Raw genomic sequence first — 14,246 nt, 5'->3', positions numbered from 1 at the left:
CACACACACACACACACACACACACAGAGAGAGAGAGAGAGAGAGAGAGAGAGAGAGAGAGAGAGAGAGAGCCTCTGACTAGAAAACACATCTGTAACTCCTAAGTTACCCAACAGTTTTTTTCCAGAACTGATTTTGCAAATTCCAGAATTTATACCCTGTAAGAAAGTGTCATTAGCATCATGGTCCTCCACAGTCCAATAGAACAAACTAAAAGCCCACAAATCACAGAATGGTTAGTACAAGATCTGAAGACACTCTACACAACCCTACACCACAACAGATTCTCATCTCACCTCACTACACAGCTAAAGATAGCCAGCTGCATACATCCCAATTCCATGCACACACAGCTTTGGGGAGTCAGATCAACTGCATAAAATTCCACTGCATAGGGAAACTATAACACTGAGCCAGGAAGTGAGCGGCCATGACTAAAGAGGAAGAAGTATCCAGAAGAGGTTTACATCCGGACATGGGTGTTCACCTTACAACACAACACATTCGTGCTTTATGGCTTGACTCTCTGTTTACTGTGTGCTGCCACACCCACCTTTACGTCCTATTAAAAGCAAACTGGGTGGTGGTCTGCGTTCTCACTACTGTGGCACCCAATGTGGGCTCACTCTCCTTTGGCACCACCCAAAGGATGTCTTTTTGCAATAATCCCAGGAATTTTATTTTCTTTTTCCAATTTTGTGGTTAATGGCATGGAACCCAGGGTCTGTGCGCACGGGCTAACAAAGTATCACTGGCCTGCACCACAGCCCAATATTATCTTGTTATAGGACAGTAAGAGTGTACAGCTCTATTCACATTGTCCCTTTTCCTGGCTTTATGTACCATAGCAAGGATGCCCCCTCTGCCTTGGAAGGCACCGTGGCTATTGACAGTTTATCTACTACAAACAGTTATAGCAGCCTGAATTATCTCAGATCTCTCTCACTCCCCACTCCCCGTAGCCAACCTCCCAGCATGCAACATTGCTGTCTGCTTGCCAGAGAAAATGGGACCCGTCATCTGAGAACACCTGCCTATCCCTCCTGCAACTCTGACGAACAGCCTGCATCTCGCCACCCTTTCTCCTTCCCTGTCTGATCAGTTAAAACCTACTGCTTAGCAGGTGCTTGCAGACCGAATCAGACAACCAAGGTCAACCCTCCCAGACTCATGTAAGGAAAGAACAAGTTCCTGAAAGTGTCCTCAGACCTCCACAGTGTCTGTGGCACACATGAACATGTGCACACGTGCAAGCTCGAGTGCACACGCACACATGCACACACACACACACATCACTCTTGGTGTATCTGAGATATTTTCCATTTTCCCTATTTTGCATGACTTCATGAGCAGGCCCAGGCCCCCTGCTCATCCAAGCCTCCTTTAGACTCCTGGTAATCTCCACAGGGGAGCCATGAATCCCACTCGGTCACTTTTTAACTTTTCATAGTTTCTAATCCCCTAACTCCCCCTACTTTGTCTATTTTTAAATGTTCATATTACAAAGTTAAGTTCAGTCATTGCTCAGCGGGTGGCTATGATGCCTTTCGACCTGATACAGACAAAGGTCTGAGGAACATGAGGGACAAGCAGCTGACAGTGGCATCAAAAAACCTTTGCACACTGCTTTCTACCAAGTCTAAGCCAAGGCTGTGGTTCTGTGGTAGCAGCTCTAAATTCCATCTCTAGCAGACTCTGACAAAGACCTAAGTAGATATCTCATCTGTCCAATTCTTTGTTGCCATGCCATCTCAGACAGAAATAGCTCAGCCACTGTGTCACGCACATGTACACAGATGTATATGTGTGTGTGTGCTTTAGCTACAGTAAGTTTACCTTTGGGTTCTGGCATTGAAAAGATCTTTTTGATCAGTCTCTGAGTACTGCATGTGTACAGTGGATATTGGGTCTGCATGGGAGGAGGGTCCTTTTTTTCTCACTTCTGCAGCATCTGGTCCCAGTGGCAGACTTGGTGGCTGTCTGGTGGATATCCATAGTGGGAGGTGCGCTGGCCTTCCCACAGCTGTTCCCATGCCATATTGCCCACCCCACTTCACACTCACCTGGCCAGCAATGTAGATAGGAAGGAAGATCCAGGCCAGCATCAGCACAGAAAACAAGCCCTGTCCAAAAACAAAAACAAAAACAAAACAAACAAAAAAAAAAAACCCCACAGTCAGAGCTGCCCCACACATGGGATGGAGCCATTTCCTGCACCTTGAGCCAGTCTAGCCTGCACTGCACCCCTGATTAGTCCCTTCCTTGCTGAGCGGGTTGCTTTCCCTGACCTTTATGCTTCCATTTTTTAAATGTCAAGAGACTAACAGCATAGGGAGGAGTTCTTGAATTCTCAGCTTCTTAGAGGCGAGACAGGAAGTTCATTTTAGCTAAGGAGTTTGAGACCAGTCTGAGCAGCATAGTGAGACCCTCAACAAAACAAAACAAAAATCCCAAACAAGCAAACAAACAAGAAAAAAAAGAGAGAGGAAAAAGAATAAAAGACTTGGGACGTGTAGTTCTGTCTCCTAATACCATTGTCCTCTCTGGTCCATTCTGCACCCCACTTCTCTTCCCCTGCAGTGGGAAGCTGTACTAACAGGGAGCTGAGGCTTCTGGGAGAGTTACCACAGGAAGAGCCCCCTTCCCCCTTACGAATTAGCCATAAGAGAACCTCACTAGACTGCTTCAGGAGAATCAGTGGAACTGAATGAGCATTAATTCCATGCCAGGCACTGCTCTGCAGCCTTCACAATCAGGAGTTCATTCATCCTCCACACCAGCCCCTCATGTACACAGGAGGTTCAGAAAAGTCAAGCAATTTGACCATGGTCAAACAGCGTGCGAGTGTGACTGCTGAGACCTCCTGGATCTAGCCTGTAGGGGACTCTTACCATGTGAGTGTGTATGTGACATATCTGTCTGTGGCTGTCACAGGGTAAGCACTTACAAATATTTGTTATTATGAACAACACAAGTACCCCTCGGAAAAGCTACTCTGTGAGATGCCTCCAATGGAGAGGAGCATGAAGAATCCATCTATCTCTGTGTCTCCCGGGACATGGAGGACAGACAGTACTGAGCATTTCATTCCAGTGATGGCTAACTGATGCCTAACATATATGGCTATGCCTTTTGACACCTGCTGCCTGTCGCTTCCTACATAGTCAAGGAAGGATCCTGAGTCCTCATCCTCTTGAATTTGGGGGTTATGGCCCTATAGGTTCCCACCAAGCAGATGCAGAGAGACACAAATAACTTTTGTTGGCCAGGAGCACCTTTGAAGCCTCCTGTTTGCTTAACTAAAAGAAACCATTCACTTTAAAGTACCAAGTGAGTATTCTCACGCATCCCCTGCTTTCTACTGCAGAACAGAGGGGAGATGTCTGCGTCACGGGAAAACTCACATTAAGCTCATAGGCAGCAACAGAAATGCCCACAGCAGCACCAGACCCAGCGAGGCCAATGAAGTGTCCACTTCCAACATTGCTGGCGAACAAGGATGCACCCACCTGTGGGGAGATGAATGGGAGAGATCCTGGAGCTGGGCCTGGAAAAACGTCCCGACTCCCAGTTCTGACCGGTCTTGAAAAGGACTAAGACAGGTGGGGAAATAGATTGTGAGACCATTCTATCCTCTGTGCCTTATGTGTGCAGTGCACAACTTGAGAAAGTGTCTGCCTCATCCATGGTTGTTTACAGGATCAAAATCAGCTCTGCTTCCAGCTCAGCAATGTGTGTGTGTGTGTGTGTGTGTGTGTGTGTGTGTGTGTGTGTGTGCATGTGTATGCATGTGTGTGTGCGTGCATGCACGTGCATATGTGTGTATGCATGCATGTGTGCCTGTATGTGTATGTGCATGTGTATGCATGTGTGTGTGCATGCGCGTGCATATGTGTGTATGCATGCATGTGTGCCTGTGTGTGTATGTGTGTGTATGCATGCGTGTATTCATGTGTGTATACCTGTGTGAGTGTGTTCATGTGTTTGACAGTGTCTGTAGATCCACTTAAAGAGGAATAGCTAACTGGACTGTTGTATTTATTATCTGCGCTCTTGGTTCCATGGATGGCTTCCATTTTCATGCCGACATACAGCTCAGCGTGCACTCCTCAGGTCAGGTGTTGAATGGGACATCCAGGCTTGAGCCCAGACAGAGCAGCAATCTACTGTAGCCATGGCAACTGATACAGTCATGAGCTTGAAGTGCAATCAGGGATAAAACAGTTGCCAGGGATACTACCAGGGAGGGAGGCAGATGTCCTTCACATGCTGACCTGGACCTAGAGGGGGGTGAGCAGTCTGGAGTGGGGTTCTTGTGAAGCTGAAAGTGTTAGAGACCTTCAAGAAAGAGAGAGGCTAAAGCAGATAAATGTCAGATGATGGATGGATGGATGGATGGATGGATGGATGGATGGATGGATGGATGGATGGATATGTGACAGATGGCGTATGTACATTGATTGCTAGACAGATGACAGGGAGAAAGTTTGAGAAACTAGGTTATCTGGCCATAGCAATATTGGTAAATTGAACCTCTGTAAGTATCCTGCAGGTGGGATGACAGGTTCTTTTTGTGTAAATAAGTTTGAATTGGAGCAAGTTTTTCTCTAGTTTTCACTCCGCTTGAAGACAACATGGAGTAAAACAATGTCAGAGCTTGAAGAGTCTTTGAGAAATGACTTAAAACATACAGCTTTGCAGTGCTTTCATGGGAACCAGAGCCTTGTGCACCCTAGACAAGCATCTACCACAGAACTCCATCCCAGCCTAAGAAGAGATAAATTAAACTAGAGACCACTTACTGGCCACCACACCATGTCCCCTCCAGCCAGGAAGTAGCCTTTCACTGTGTCTCGTTTGGTCCTCACTGTGGACTGCAAAGAAGAGGGCTGGATGAGGACAATGCTATGCTCAGCCTGTAAGTAGATCTTAAACATACCCTATGGAAGGATATCCAGACTCATCCTTTGTAAGTGAATGCCAACAATACCCTGAGATATCCTTTTCCCATGTCAGGTTGGAAAAATGAAAGCAATACATTGCTACTGAGGGTGGTACATAGGCTGGCATATATCACTGTTGAGAGTGCAGACTAAAACTAGCTAAAAGAGGGCATTCTGATGTCAGCTGCCATATTACAAATGTGTGTTGCCTTGTAACCTGACAAATCTACTGTAGGAAAAGTAGCCTGCATTAGCCTGACTTCAGAACAATGGATGTGCACAGTTGACCCATTATAGCGCTGTGGTAAGAAATGGGAGATTAAGGGCTGGAGAGATGGCTCAGTGGTTAAGAGCACTGACAACTCTTCCGAAGGTCTTGAGTTCAAATCCCAGCAACCACATGGTGGCTCACAACCATCCATAATGAGATCTGACGCCCTCTTCTGGTGCATCTGAAGACAGCTACAGTGTACTTAAGATATAATAATAAATTAATCTTTTAAAAATAATAAAAAATAAATTAAAAAAATGAAATGGGAGAACAAAAGCCCAGGTGACCCTCAGCACAGGTCACTGCCTAAGTCACACTGGAAGCATCTGCAGGAACCCCCTGAAACTATTAAGACAATGAAAATGTTTCCATGTACTGATATCTAGGAGACAGGACTGGTTGGAAATGGCAAGGTTAGAACAAAGAGGACAGTGCACACACATGTGCACACACACATGTATACATACACACATGTACACACACTATACACATACTACACACACAAACACAATACACTACACACACATCTACACACATGTACACACACTACACAACACAAACACATAAGACACACTACACATATGCACACACATGTATATACACTACACACATACACACACTACACACACATGTATACACACATGTTAGTGTTTTCTCTGTCTCTTGTTCTCTCTCTCACTCATACACACACTACAACACACACACACCAATATTTGCTCTGTCTCTCCCACATATACAATGTTCTCTCTCTCTCTCTCTCTCTCTCTCTCTCTCTCTCTCTCTCTCTCTCTCTCATACACATACACATACACATACTAACATTTGCTCCATTTCTCTGTCTCTGTCTCCTCTGTCTCTCTGTCTCCTCTCTCTCTCTCTGTCTCTCTCTGTGTCTCTTTCTCTGTCTCTCTCATGCACACACACACACACACAAATGTTTGCTGTCTGGGCACAACATTGCACACCTGTAATTCCAGTAATTCCAGCATTCCAGAGGCTAAGGCAGGAGGCCTACAAGTTTGAAGCCAGACTGGGCTATGCAGCAAGACATATAATTTGTTTTGATTTGCCTTTAAACCTGGAAAACTATATTAATAAACAGTATGTCCAAAGCTCATGAGTTAATAATTGTGGTCACCTCTGAAGGAAATCCTCATAGTGGACTTTATATGATATTTATTAAGCTACTATTAGTTTTGAACCATGTGACTCTAACTATATTACTGTGAAAAAGCATATATATGATATGTGATATATAAGATAAATCATATATATGAGAGCATAGTTTTCAAAGTTAAAAAAATAAGGAGTCTGGCTCATAATTTAGTATTAGATTAAAGAATCTAAATTTTTAGGGCCTAGGTTTCCTTTATCTGTAAATTGGGTTTAAATCTTCCTTGAGGGGCTGGCTGGAGAGAATGCTAAGTGGCTAAGAGTGTTTACAGTTTTTGCAGAGGACCAGATTTGGGTTCCCAGCACCTGCATAGATGACCCACAACCATCTGTAACTTCAACTCACATCCTCTTCCGGTCTCTTCTTCTGACTTCTGTGGGCATGCACACATGATCATATATCTACACACACACACACACACACACGCACACACAAAGTAACAAAATACTGCTTTTCTAAAAAATATCTTCCTTACAAATTACATAGAATTACATAACTTATGCCTAACACAGTGCATTTAAAAAATTCAGGGTCCCCCTATTCTAGCAATGTGCTCTACACTGACTTGTACCTCAGGCATCCCACATATTTTGGGGGAACTTTTAGAGACAAGGTCTCACTGTGTGTCCCTGGCTGTCCTGGAACTTGCTATATAGGCCAGTCTGGCTTCAAACTCATAACGATCACCTACCTGCACATATTTTAAGTCTTAATTGCTATAGTTCATTTCTTCCCTTCTTGGTATCTTGTTTTCCCAAAGGATAGGATTTACGCAGGGGTTTTAACCAGATATTTTCTCCTTGTCCCATCTCTCACCTCATCTTCCGGCTTACCCATAATCCAACAGCCAGAACAAAGAGGAAGTACAGAACTAGGACAGCGATGTCTGCAGGCTCCATGCTCTTTTGGGGAAAGGCCTCCAGGGAGTCAGACTGTGGAGGCTGAGGGCTGGTGGTGGTACTCTCCATGGTGCTGAATGAGCCGCTCACTCCTGGGGAGAGCAAAGCAATGTTAGATTCCTTTCTTCCCTTAATCTTGACTTGTAGCTGCCCCCCCCCTCCCCGCCATGGAGCAAGTGAGAGACCGACAGACAGACAGACAGACAGACAGACAGACAGACAGGCAGGCAGGCAGGCAGGCAGGCAGGCAGGCAGGCAGACAGACAGGCAGAGACAGAGACAGACACAAACAGACAGACACAGACAGACAGAGACAGAGACAGAGACAGAGACAGAGACACAGACACAGACACAGACACAGACACAGACACAGACACAGACACAGACAGACACAGACAGACACAGACACAGACACAGACAGACAGAGACAGAGAAACAGAGAGATACCTAGATGGAGATCTGGTGGAGACAGAGCTTTAGGAAGTCAGATCCATCCCTCTGACCATCCACTCTTTCACCTACTCAGAAAATACACAGAAGCTCACAGCACTGCAGTTGATTTGGTTGGTTGGTTTTGGTTTAACGATTCAACTATTCACTCAGCAAAGGTAAAGAAGAAAAAACTCAAAGAGTGCAGACAACAGCAAGCACGTTAGTAATCCCAGCAATTTGGAGGATTGCTGAATGTGAGGCCAGCCTGGGCTACATAGCAAGACCCTGTCAGGAAGAGAAAATTGAAAAGAAAGTTCCAGCATATTTTTAGTCCTGGTCTAGTTTCTGTGACAGACACATGTTGTTGCTATGACAAACACCCTGACCAAAAGCAACTTGGAGTGGAAAAGGTTTATCTCATCATATATGTTACAGTCCATCTCTAAGCCAAGTCAGGAACTCAGTGCAAAAACCGAAGCAGAGGCCATGAAGGAACATTGCTTACTCGCTTGTTCTCTGGCTACGTTGAGTTGCCTTTCTCATAGAGCCCAGCCTACTTCCCAGGGATGGCACAGCCCACAGTAGACTGGATCGAACCACACTAGTTAGCAGTTAAGAACAGGCCTCACAGATATGACCGCAGGTTAACTTGATGGAAGTGGTCCCTCAAGTGAGATTCCCTCTTCCCAGGTATCTCAGTTTCCTTCCTATTGCTGTAATAACCACCAGAACCAAATGCAACTTGGTCAGGAAAGGGTTTATTTGGCTTACACTGCCCTATCACAGCATATCCTTGTGGGGAGTCAGGACAGGAACCCATGCAGGGACCTGGAAACAGGAACTGATGTGAAGGCCAGAGGAATGCTGCTCACTAGCTTGTTCCCCATGGCTTACTCAGCCTGCTCTCTTATACCACCCAGGAGCCTCTGTGTAGGCTGGCACTGCCCAGGGTGAGCTCGACCCTTCCACGTCAATCAGTAAATCAGGAAAATGTCCCACAGACTCGCCCCCAGGTCAATCTGAGGAAGGCAATTCCTCAAGGCAAAGACCCTCTTCCCCTATGTCATGACTTTGTGTTGAACGGATGAAAAGGAGTAATAACTGAAAAAGAATTAAAAACTACTCAGTATACCCTTCTGCTTAGTGGGCACGTGGCCAGAGGAAAATAAGAGAAGTCAGTCTTGTTCTAATGCTGCAGCCTTCCATAAATTGCTTATATTCAATATGCACACAGCACTGCTGCCTTCCCGGTGTCCCTCTAAAGTGTTTTTCTGCTGAATTCCGTGAACAGTCGGGCCAGAAGGGAGAACTGCATCGCTAGGATGAAGCTCGTGAGATTTTTGATGAAATTGAGTCATGAAACTGTAACCATTGAATTGAAGAATGGGACACAAGTCCATGGAATAATCACAGGTGTAGATGTCAGCATGAACACACACCTTAAAGCTGTGAAAATGACCCTGAAGAACAGAGAACCTGTACAGTTGGAAACATTGAGTATTCGGGGCAATAACATTCGGTATTTTATTCTACCAGACAGCTTACCTCTAGATACACTACTTGTGGATGTTGAACCTAAGGTGAAATCTAAGAAAAGAGAAGCTGTTGCAGGAAGAGGCCGAGGCCGGGGTAGAGGAAGAGGACGTGGTCGTGGCAGAGGAAGAGGGGGTCCTAGGCGATAATGTCTCTCAAGATTACTGTTTCAAATTGATAAGGAATTTGGGGATATCCTTTGTACAGGTTTTGTTTGTTTGTCAGTTTTTAATAAACATAAGTGTAGGGAAAAAAATAAAGTGTTTTTCTACACAGCAAAGTGGACTCTGTTGTTATCATTCTTGTTTTGTAGAAGGAGTTAAGACAGAAATGCTAAGTAGGGGGGTTGGAGAGATGGCTCAGTGGTTGAGAACGCTGACTGCTCGTCCAGAGGTCCTGGGTTCAGATCCCAGCAACCACATGGTGGTTCATGGCCATCTGTGATGAGATCTGACACCCTCTTCTGGTGTGGCTTGGGACAGCTACAGTGTACTTACATATAATAAATAAATAAATCTTAAAAAGAAAGAAAGAGGGCTGGTGAGATGGCTCAGTGGGTAAGAGCACCCAACTGCTCTTCCGAAGGTCCGGAGTTCAAATCCCAGCAACCACATGGTGGCTCACAACCATCCGTAACGAGATCTGACTCCCTCTTCTGGAGTGTCTGAAGACAGCTACAGTGTACTTACATATAATCAATAAATAAATCTTTAAAAAAGAAAGAAAGAAAGAAAGAAAGAAAGAAAGAAAGAAAGAAAGAAAGAAAGAAAGAAAGAAAGAAAGAAAGAAAGGCTAAGTAGCTTTTCCAGGTAACACAATTCAAGTGGAAGGGTTGGGCTTGAACCTGAACAACTTGCTCCAGAATCCATGCTTTGAGCTATCATTAGAAACCACTTCTCTGAAGACTGCATTTCTATGGGCAATTTAAGAGAGTCCTATGGTAGGCTGAATAATGGCCCAAAAGATATTAATATCTAATATCCAGAACCTGTGAGTGTATGGTTGTATGATTGTATGCTAGCCAGGTGATCCCTGGTGCAGCTGGGAGCTTCTTCTTTTTTTTTTTTTTTAAAGATTTATTTATTTATTATATGTAAGTACACTGTAGCTGTCTTCAGACACTCCAGGAGAGGGCGCCAGATCTCGTTACGGATGGTTGTGAGCCACCATGTGGTTGCTGGGATTTGAACTCTGGACCTTCGGAAGCCTTCGGAAGAGCAGTCGGGTGCTCTTACCCACTGAGCCATCTCACCAGCCCGCAGCTGGGAGCTTCTAATGCAACCACAAATGGCAAAGAATTGGAAGGGCCAGAGAAGTGATAGCGTAAGATGGGTCAGCTCAGCACTGCTGGCCTTGAGCATGGGATGATGGGCCCTGAACCAAGGAATACAAGTGGCTTATAGAAGCTGACAAAGCAAATGAGCAGAATCTGACCCAGGGCCTCCAGAAAGAACTCAGCTCTGCTGATGCCTGAGTGTGGGGTAGAGGGTATTCAAGTCATGAGTATGTGCCTATGTGTATGGTAGAGGGTGTGAGTGTTGGGGTCCTCTAGAGTCACAGAACTTATGGAATGTCTCTGTATAGTAATGGAATTTGTTGGGATGACTTACAGTCTGCAATCTGACTCACCCAACAATGGACAGCTGTGAATGGGAAGTCCAAGAGTCTAGTTCCACGAGGCTAGGTGTTTCAGCTGGCCCTCTGTATAAACCGCAATCCTGAAGAGGTAGGCTTCCAGTGGGCGTGCTGGCAAAATAAGTGCAAGCAAATGAAGAACAAGCCCTTCCTTCTATTGTCCTTATGCAAGCCTCCATCAGAAGGTATGGCCTAGATTAAAGGTATATACCTCCACTCCTGGACCTAAGCTTTTCTTGTCTTGGAACTTGCTCTGTCCCAGGCTGGCCTTAGACTCAGAGATCTGCTTGTCTCTGTCTCCTGGAATTATAGGCTTGTACCACCTTTCCTGGGCCTGAGATTTTCATGGCCACTATGCCTCAAGATCTGAATCAAAAGCATGCATCATGCAACACTTACAGGACCAAAAGCCTGTGCCTTCCAGCCTCAAGGTCTGGATCACATGTGTGCCCTCCATTTTCAGATTGTCGTTCATTCCAGATGTAGTCAAGTTGACAACCAGGAGTAGCATCATAATCCACCCCTTGTCACTTGACACAAATCGTCATATCTCATGTCCAAATGAAAGCAATAACCAATATTCCATCCTCTAATGTGCATATGTATCATTTACAAATGAGTCCAAAGTAGTTGCTACCTCTTGCCCATTTTGTCCAATCAGCATAATGTTGTCTATACAGTACACCAGTGTGAATTTTGTAGGAAAGACAGATGATCAAGATCCCTTCTATGCTGGGCAGTGGTGACGCACACCTTTAATCCCAGCACTTGGGAGGCAGAGGCAGGCAGATGTCTGAGTTTGAGGCTAGCCTGGTCTACAGAGTGAGTTCCAGGACAGCCAGGGCTACACGGAGAAACTCTGTCTTGAAAAAAAAAATCCCTTTTAACTAAGTCATACTAAGTCATGACACAGGGCAGGAGAGTTAATATATCCTTAAGGCAAAACTGTAAAAGTATACTGCTGGCCTTGTCAACTGTAAGCAAATTGCTTCTGGTGGTCTTTATGAATAGGTACTAAGAAGGCATTTGCTAGATCAATAGCTACATACCAGGTACCAGAAGATGTGTTAATTTGTTCAAGTAAGGAAACTGCATCTGGTACAGCAGCTGCAATAGGAGTTACTACGTGATTTAATTTAAATTTAATTTAATTTTAATTTAGCTATCGTTCTTCATGATCCGTCTGTCTTCTGCACTGGACAGATAGGAGAGTAAAAGGGAGATGTGGTGGGAACCATCAGCCCTGCGTCTTTTAAGTCTTTGATGGTGGCATTTGCTTCTGCAATTCCTCTAGGAATGCGATACTGATTTTGATTCACTATTTTCTTTGGCAGAGGCAACTCTAAAGGCTTCCATTTAGCCTTTCCAACCATAATAGCCCTCACTCCACAGGTCAGGGAACCAATGTGAAAATTCTGCCAACTTCTAATTATATGTATCCCAACTATATATTCTAGAACTGGAGAAATAACCACAAGATGAGTTTAGGGAATCTACTGGACCTACAGTGAGTCTTTGGACATCAGTCAAAACTCCATGAATCACCTGGCTTCCATAAGGCCCTACTTTAACTGGAGGGCCACAATGTTTCTTGGGATCTCCCAGAATCAGTATCAATTCAGAGCTAGTATCCAATAGAGCCCAGAAAGTCTGATTTTCCCCGGTATAGAGTTACCCTTGTAAAAGACTATAGGTCCCTCTGGGGAAGAACAGGAGAAAGGTAAGCAGCAAAACTTTTAGGAGTCTTATAAAGATCCTTCCTCATGGGAATCCAGTCACCCCTTCATTCAAGGGGTTCTGGGTCTGCAAACTGGCTCAAGTCTGGGAATTGATTCACTGGCTGAGTTTACATTTTGCTATGATCCAATGTAGCCTTTCTTTCATTTGAGAAATTTTCTGCTTATACAGATTAAACAGAAGTGCAGTAGGCTTCGTATCTATTTCATGCCTGGAAACACCATGAGTACTTAGCCAATACCAAAGATCCATATGAGTCATGCTATTATAAAACTGACCTCGCCTGTGCTGACCATTATGAGTTAGGTGATTATAAATGTTGTTTTATCTACACTGGCCATTATAATAATTATGATCTCCTTGCCTCTGGAGATTCAGTGTTGATGCCTGGCCCCTGCTACCTCAGGGCAATTATATCCATTGCATTTAGTTCATCCAATTGACCAGCAGCATCTTCAACCCTAAGGGGTGGCACAAGGAAAAGGGTGAAAACAAGACTCTTCAAATGTGCTGGTGCCTCCATTTTTATAGGGTTAATGAAGAACATGTCTTCTGGGCCTTCCCGTTGTGGAGGATTAGGTTTTACACAGCAAATCCACTCTAGTATTGCAATTTCCCTGAGCCTTAAAATTCCCTCATCAGCATAAGGATGAGCCGAGGGATATGAGGCATCTCTAACTCCTTTTCAGTAGACCATCTTTTGATAAATGCTTCAGCTAACCGTTCAAACAAATATTGGACACCTTTTTTTTTTTTAACTGTGCGAGAATCTCCATTCAGATGATTTATATCAATAAAATCAGGCTGATTTATTATTATTATTATCCCACACCCTTAAAATCCATTCCCACATAAGTTCCCCAGACTTCTGCTTGAATGAATTATCAAACTCAATGTGGTGGTTTGAATATGCTTGGCTCAGGAAGTGGCACTATTAGGAGGTGTGGCCCTTTTGGAGGAAGTGTTACTGTGGGGTGGGGAATCGGCTTTGAGACCCTCCTCCCAGCTGCTTGAGAGACAGTCCTGTCCTGGTTGCCTTCAGATCAAGGTGTAGAGGGCTGAAGAGATGGTTTAGAGACTAGGAGCACTGACTGCTCTTCCAGAGGTCCTGAGTTTGATTCCTAGCCACCACGTGGTGGCTCACAACCATCTGTAATGAGATCTGATGCCTTCTTCTGGTGTGTCTGATGACAGCTACAGTGAATGCCCCACTCCCACCAAAAGAAAAAAGAAAAAAGAAAATAAAAGATGTAGAACTCTCAGCTCTTCCAGCATCATGCCTGCCTGCCTGCTAGGATGCTGCTTTGATTCTCACTTGAACCCTTGAACCTGTAATCCAGTCCCAATTAATTACTGTCCCTTATAAGAGTTGCCTTGGTCAGGCAGTGGTGGCACATGCCTCTAATCCCAGGACTTGGGAGGCAAAGGCAGGCAGATTTCTGAGTTCGAGGCCAGTCTTGTCTACAGAGTGAGTTCCAGGACAGCCAGCTGGGGCTATACAGAAAAACACTGTCTTGAAAAACAAAGAAAAAGAAAAAGAAAAAGAAAAAGAAAAAGGAAAAGGAAAAGGAAAAGGAAAAGGAAAAGGAAAAGGAAAAGGAAAAGGAAAAGGAAAAGGAAAA

General features: G+C 44.6%; 1 protein-coding gene and 1 pseudogene across 3 annotated transcripts in view; one reads left to right on the top strand and one right to left on the bottom strand.

Annotated features, from left to right (window-relative positions):
- Positions 1 to 14,246, bottom strand: part of Slc5a11 (solute carrier family 5 member 11) — a 63,222-nt gene that overhangs the window by 30,956 nt on the left and 18,020 nt on the right. Inside the window, exons 3-8 of one of the 3 annotated variants that reach the window (XM_029480115.1) lie at positions 10,882 to 10,998; positions 7,735 to 7,805; positions 7,222 to 7,379; positions 4,803 to 4,874; positions 3,405 to 3,509; positions 2,064 to 2,123 (exon numbers count right to left, since the gene is read on the bottom strand). In XM_029480115.1, the coding sequence (XP_029335975.1) occupies positions 2,064 to 2,123; positions 3,405 to 3,509; positions 4,803 to 4,874; positions 7,222 to 7,356 (372 nt within the window). In that variant the 5' untranslated portion in view covers positions 7,357 to 7,379; positions 7,735 to 7,805; positions 10,882 to 10,998. The remainder of the gene's footprint in view (positions 1 to 2,063; positions 2,124 to 3,404; positions 3,510 to 4,802; positions 4,875 to 7,221; positions 7,380 to 7,734; positions 7,806 to 10,881; positions 10,999 to 14,246) is intronic. The other 2 variants (XM_029480114.1, XM_029480116.1) reach the window with 2 other exon arrangements.
- Positions 9,007 to 9,502, top strand: LOC110297588 (annotated as a pseudogene).

Source organism: Mus caroli, chromosome 7, assembly GCF_900094665.2.
Source record: "Mus caroli chromosome 7, CAROLI_EIJ_v1.1, whole genome shotgun sequence".
NCBI classification, from domain to species: Eukaryota; Metazoa; Chordata; class Mammalia; order Rodentia; family Muridae; genus Mus; species Mus caroli.
This window is presented reverse-complemented; position numbering and strand designations above follow the sequence as displayed.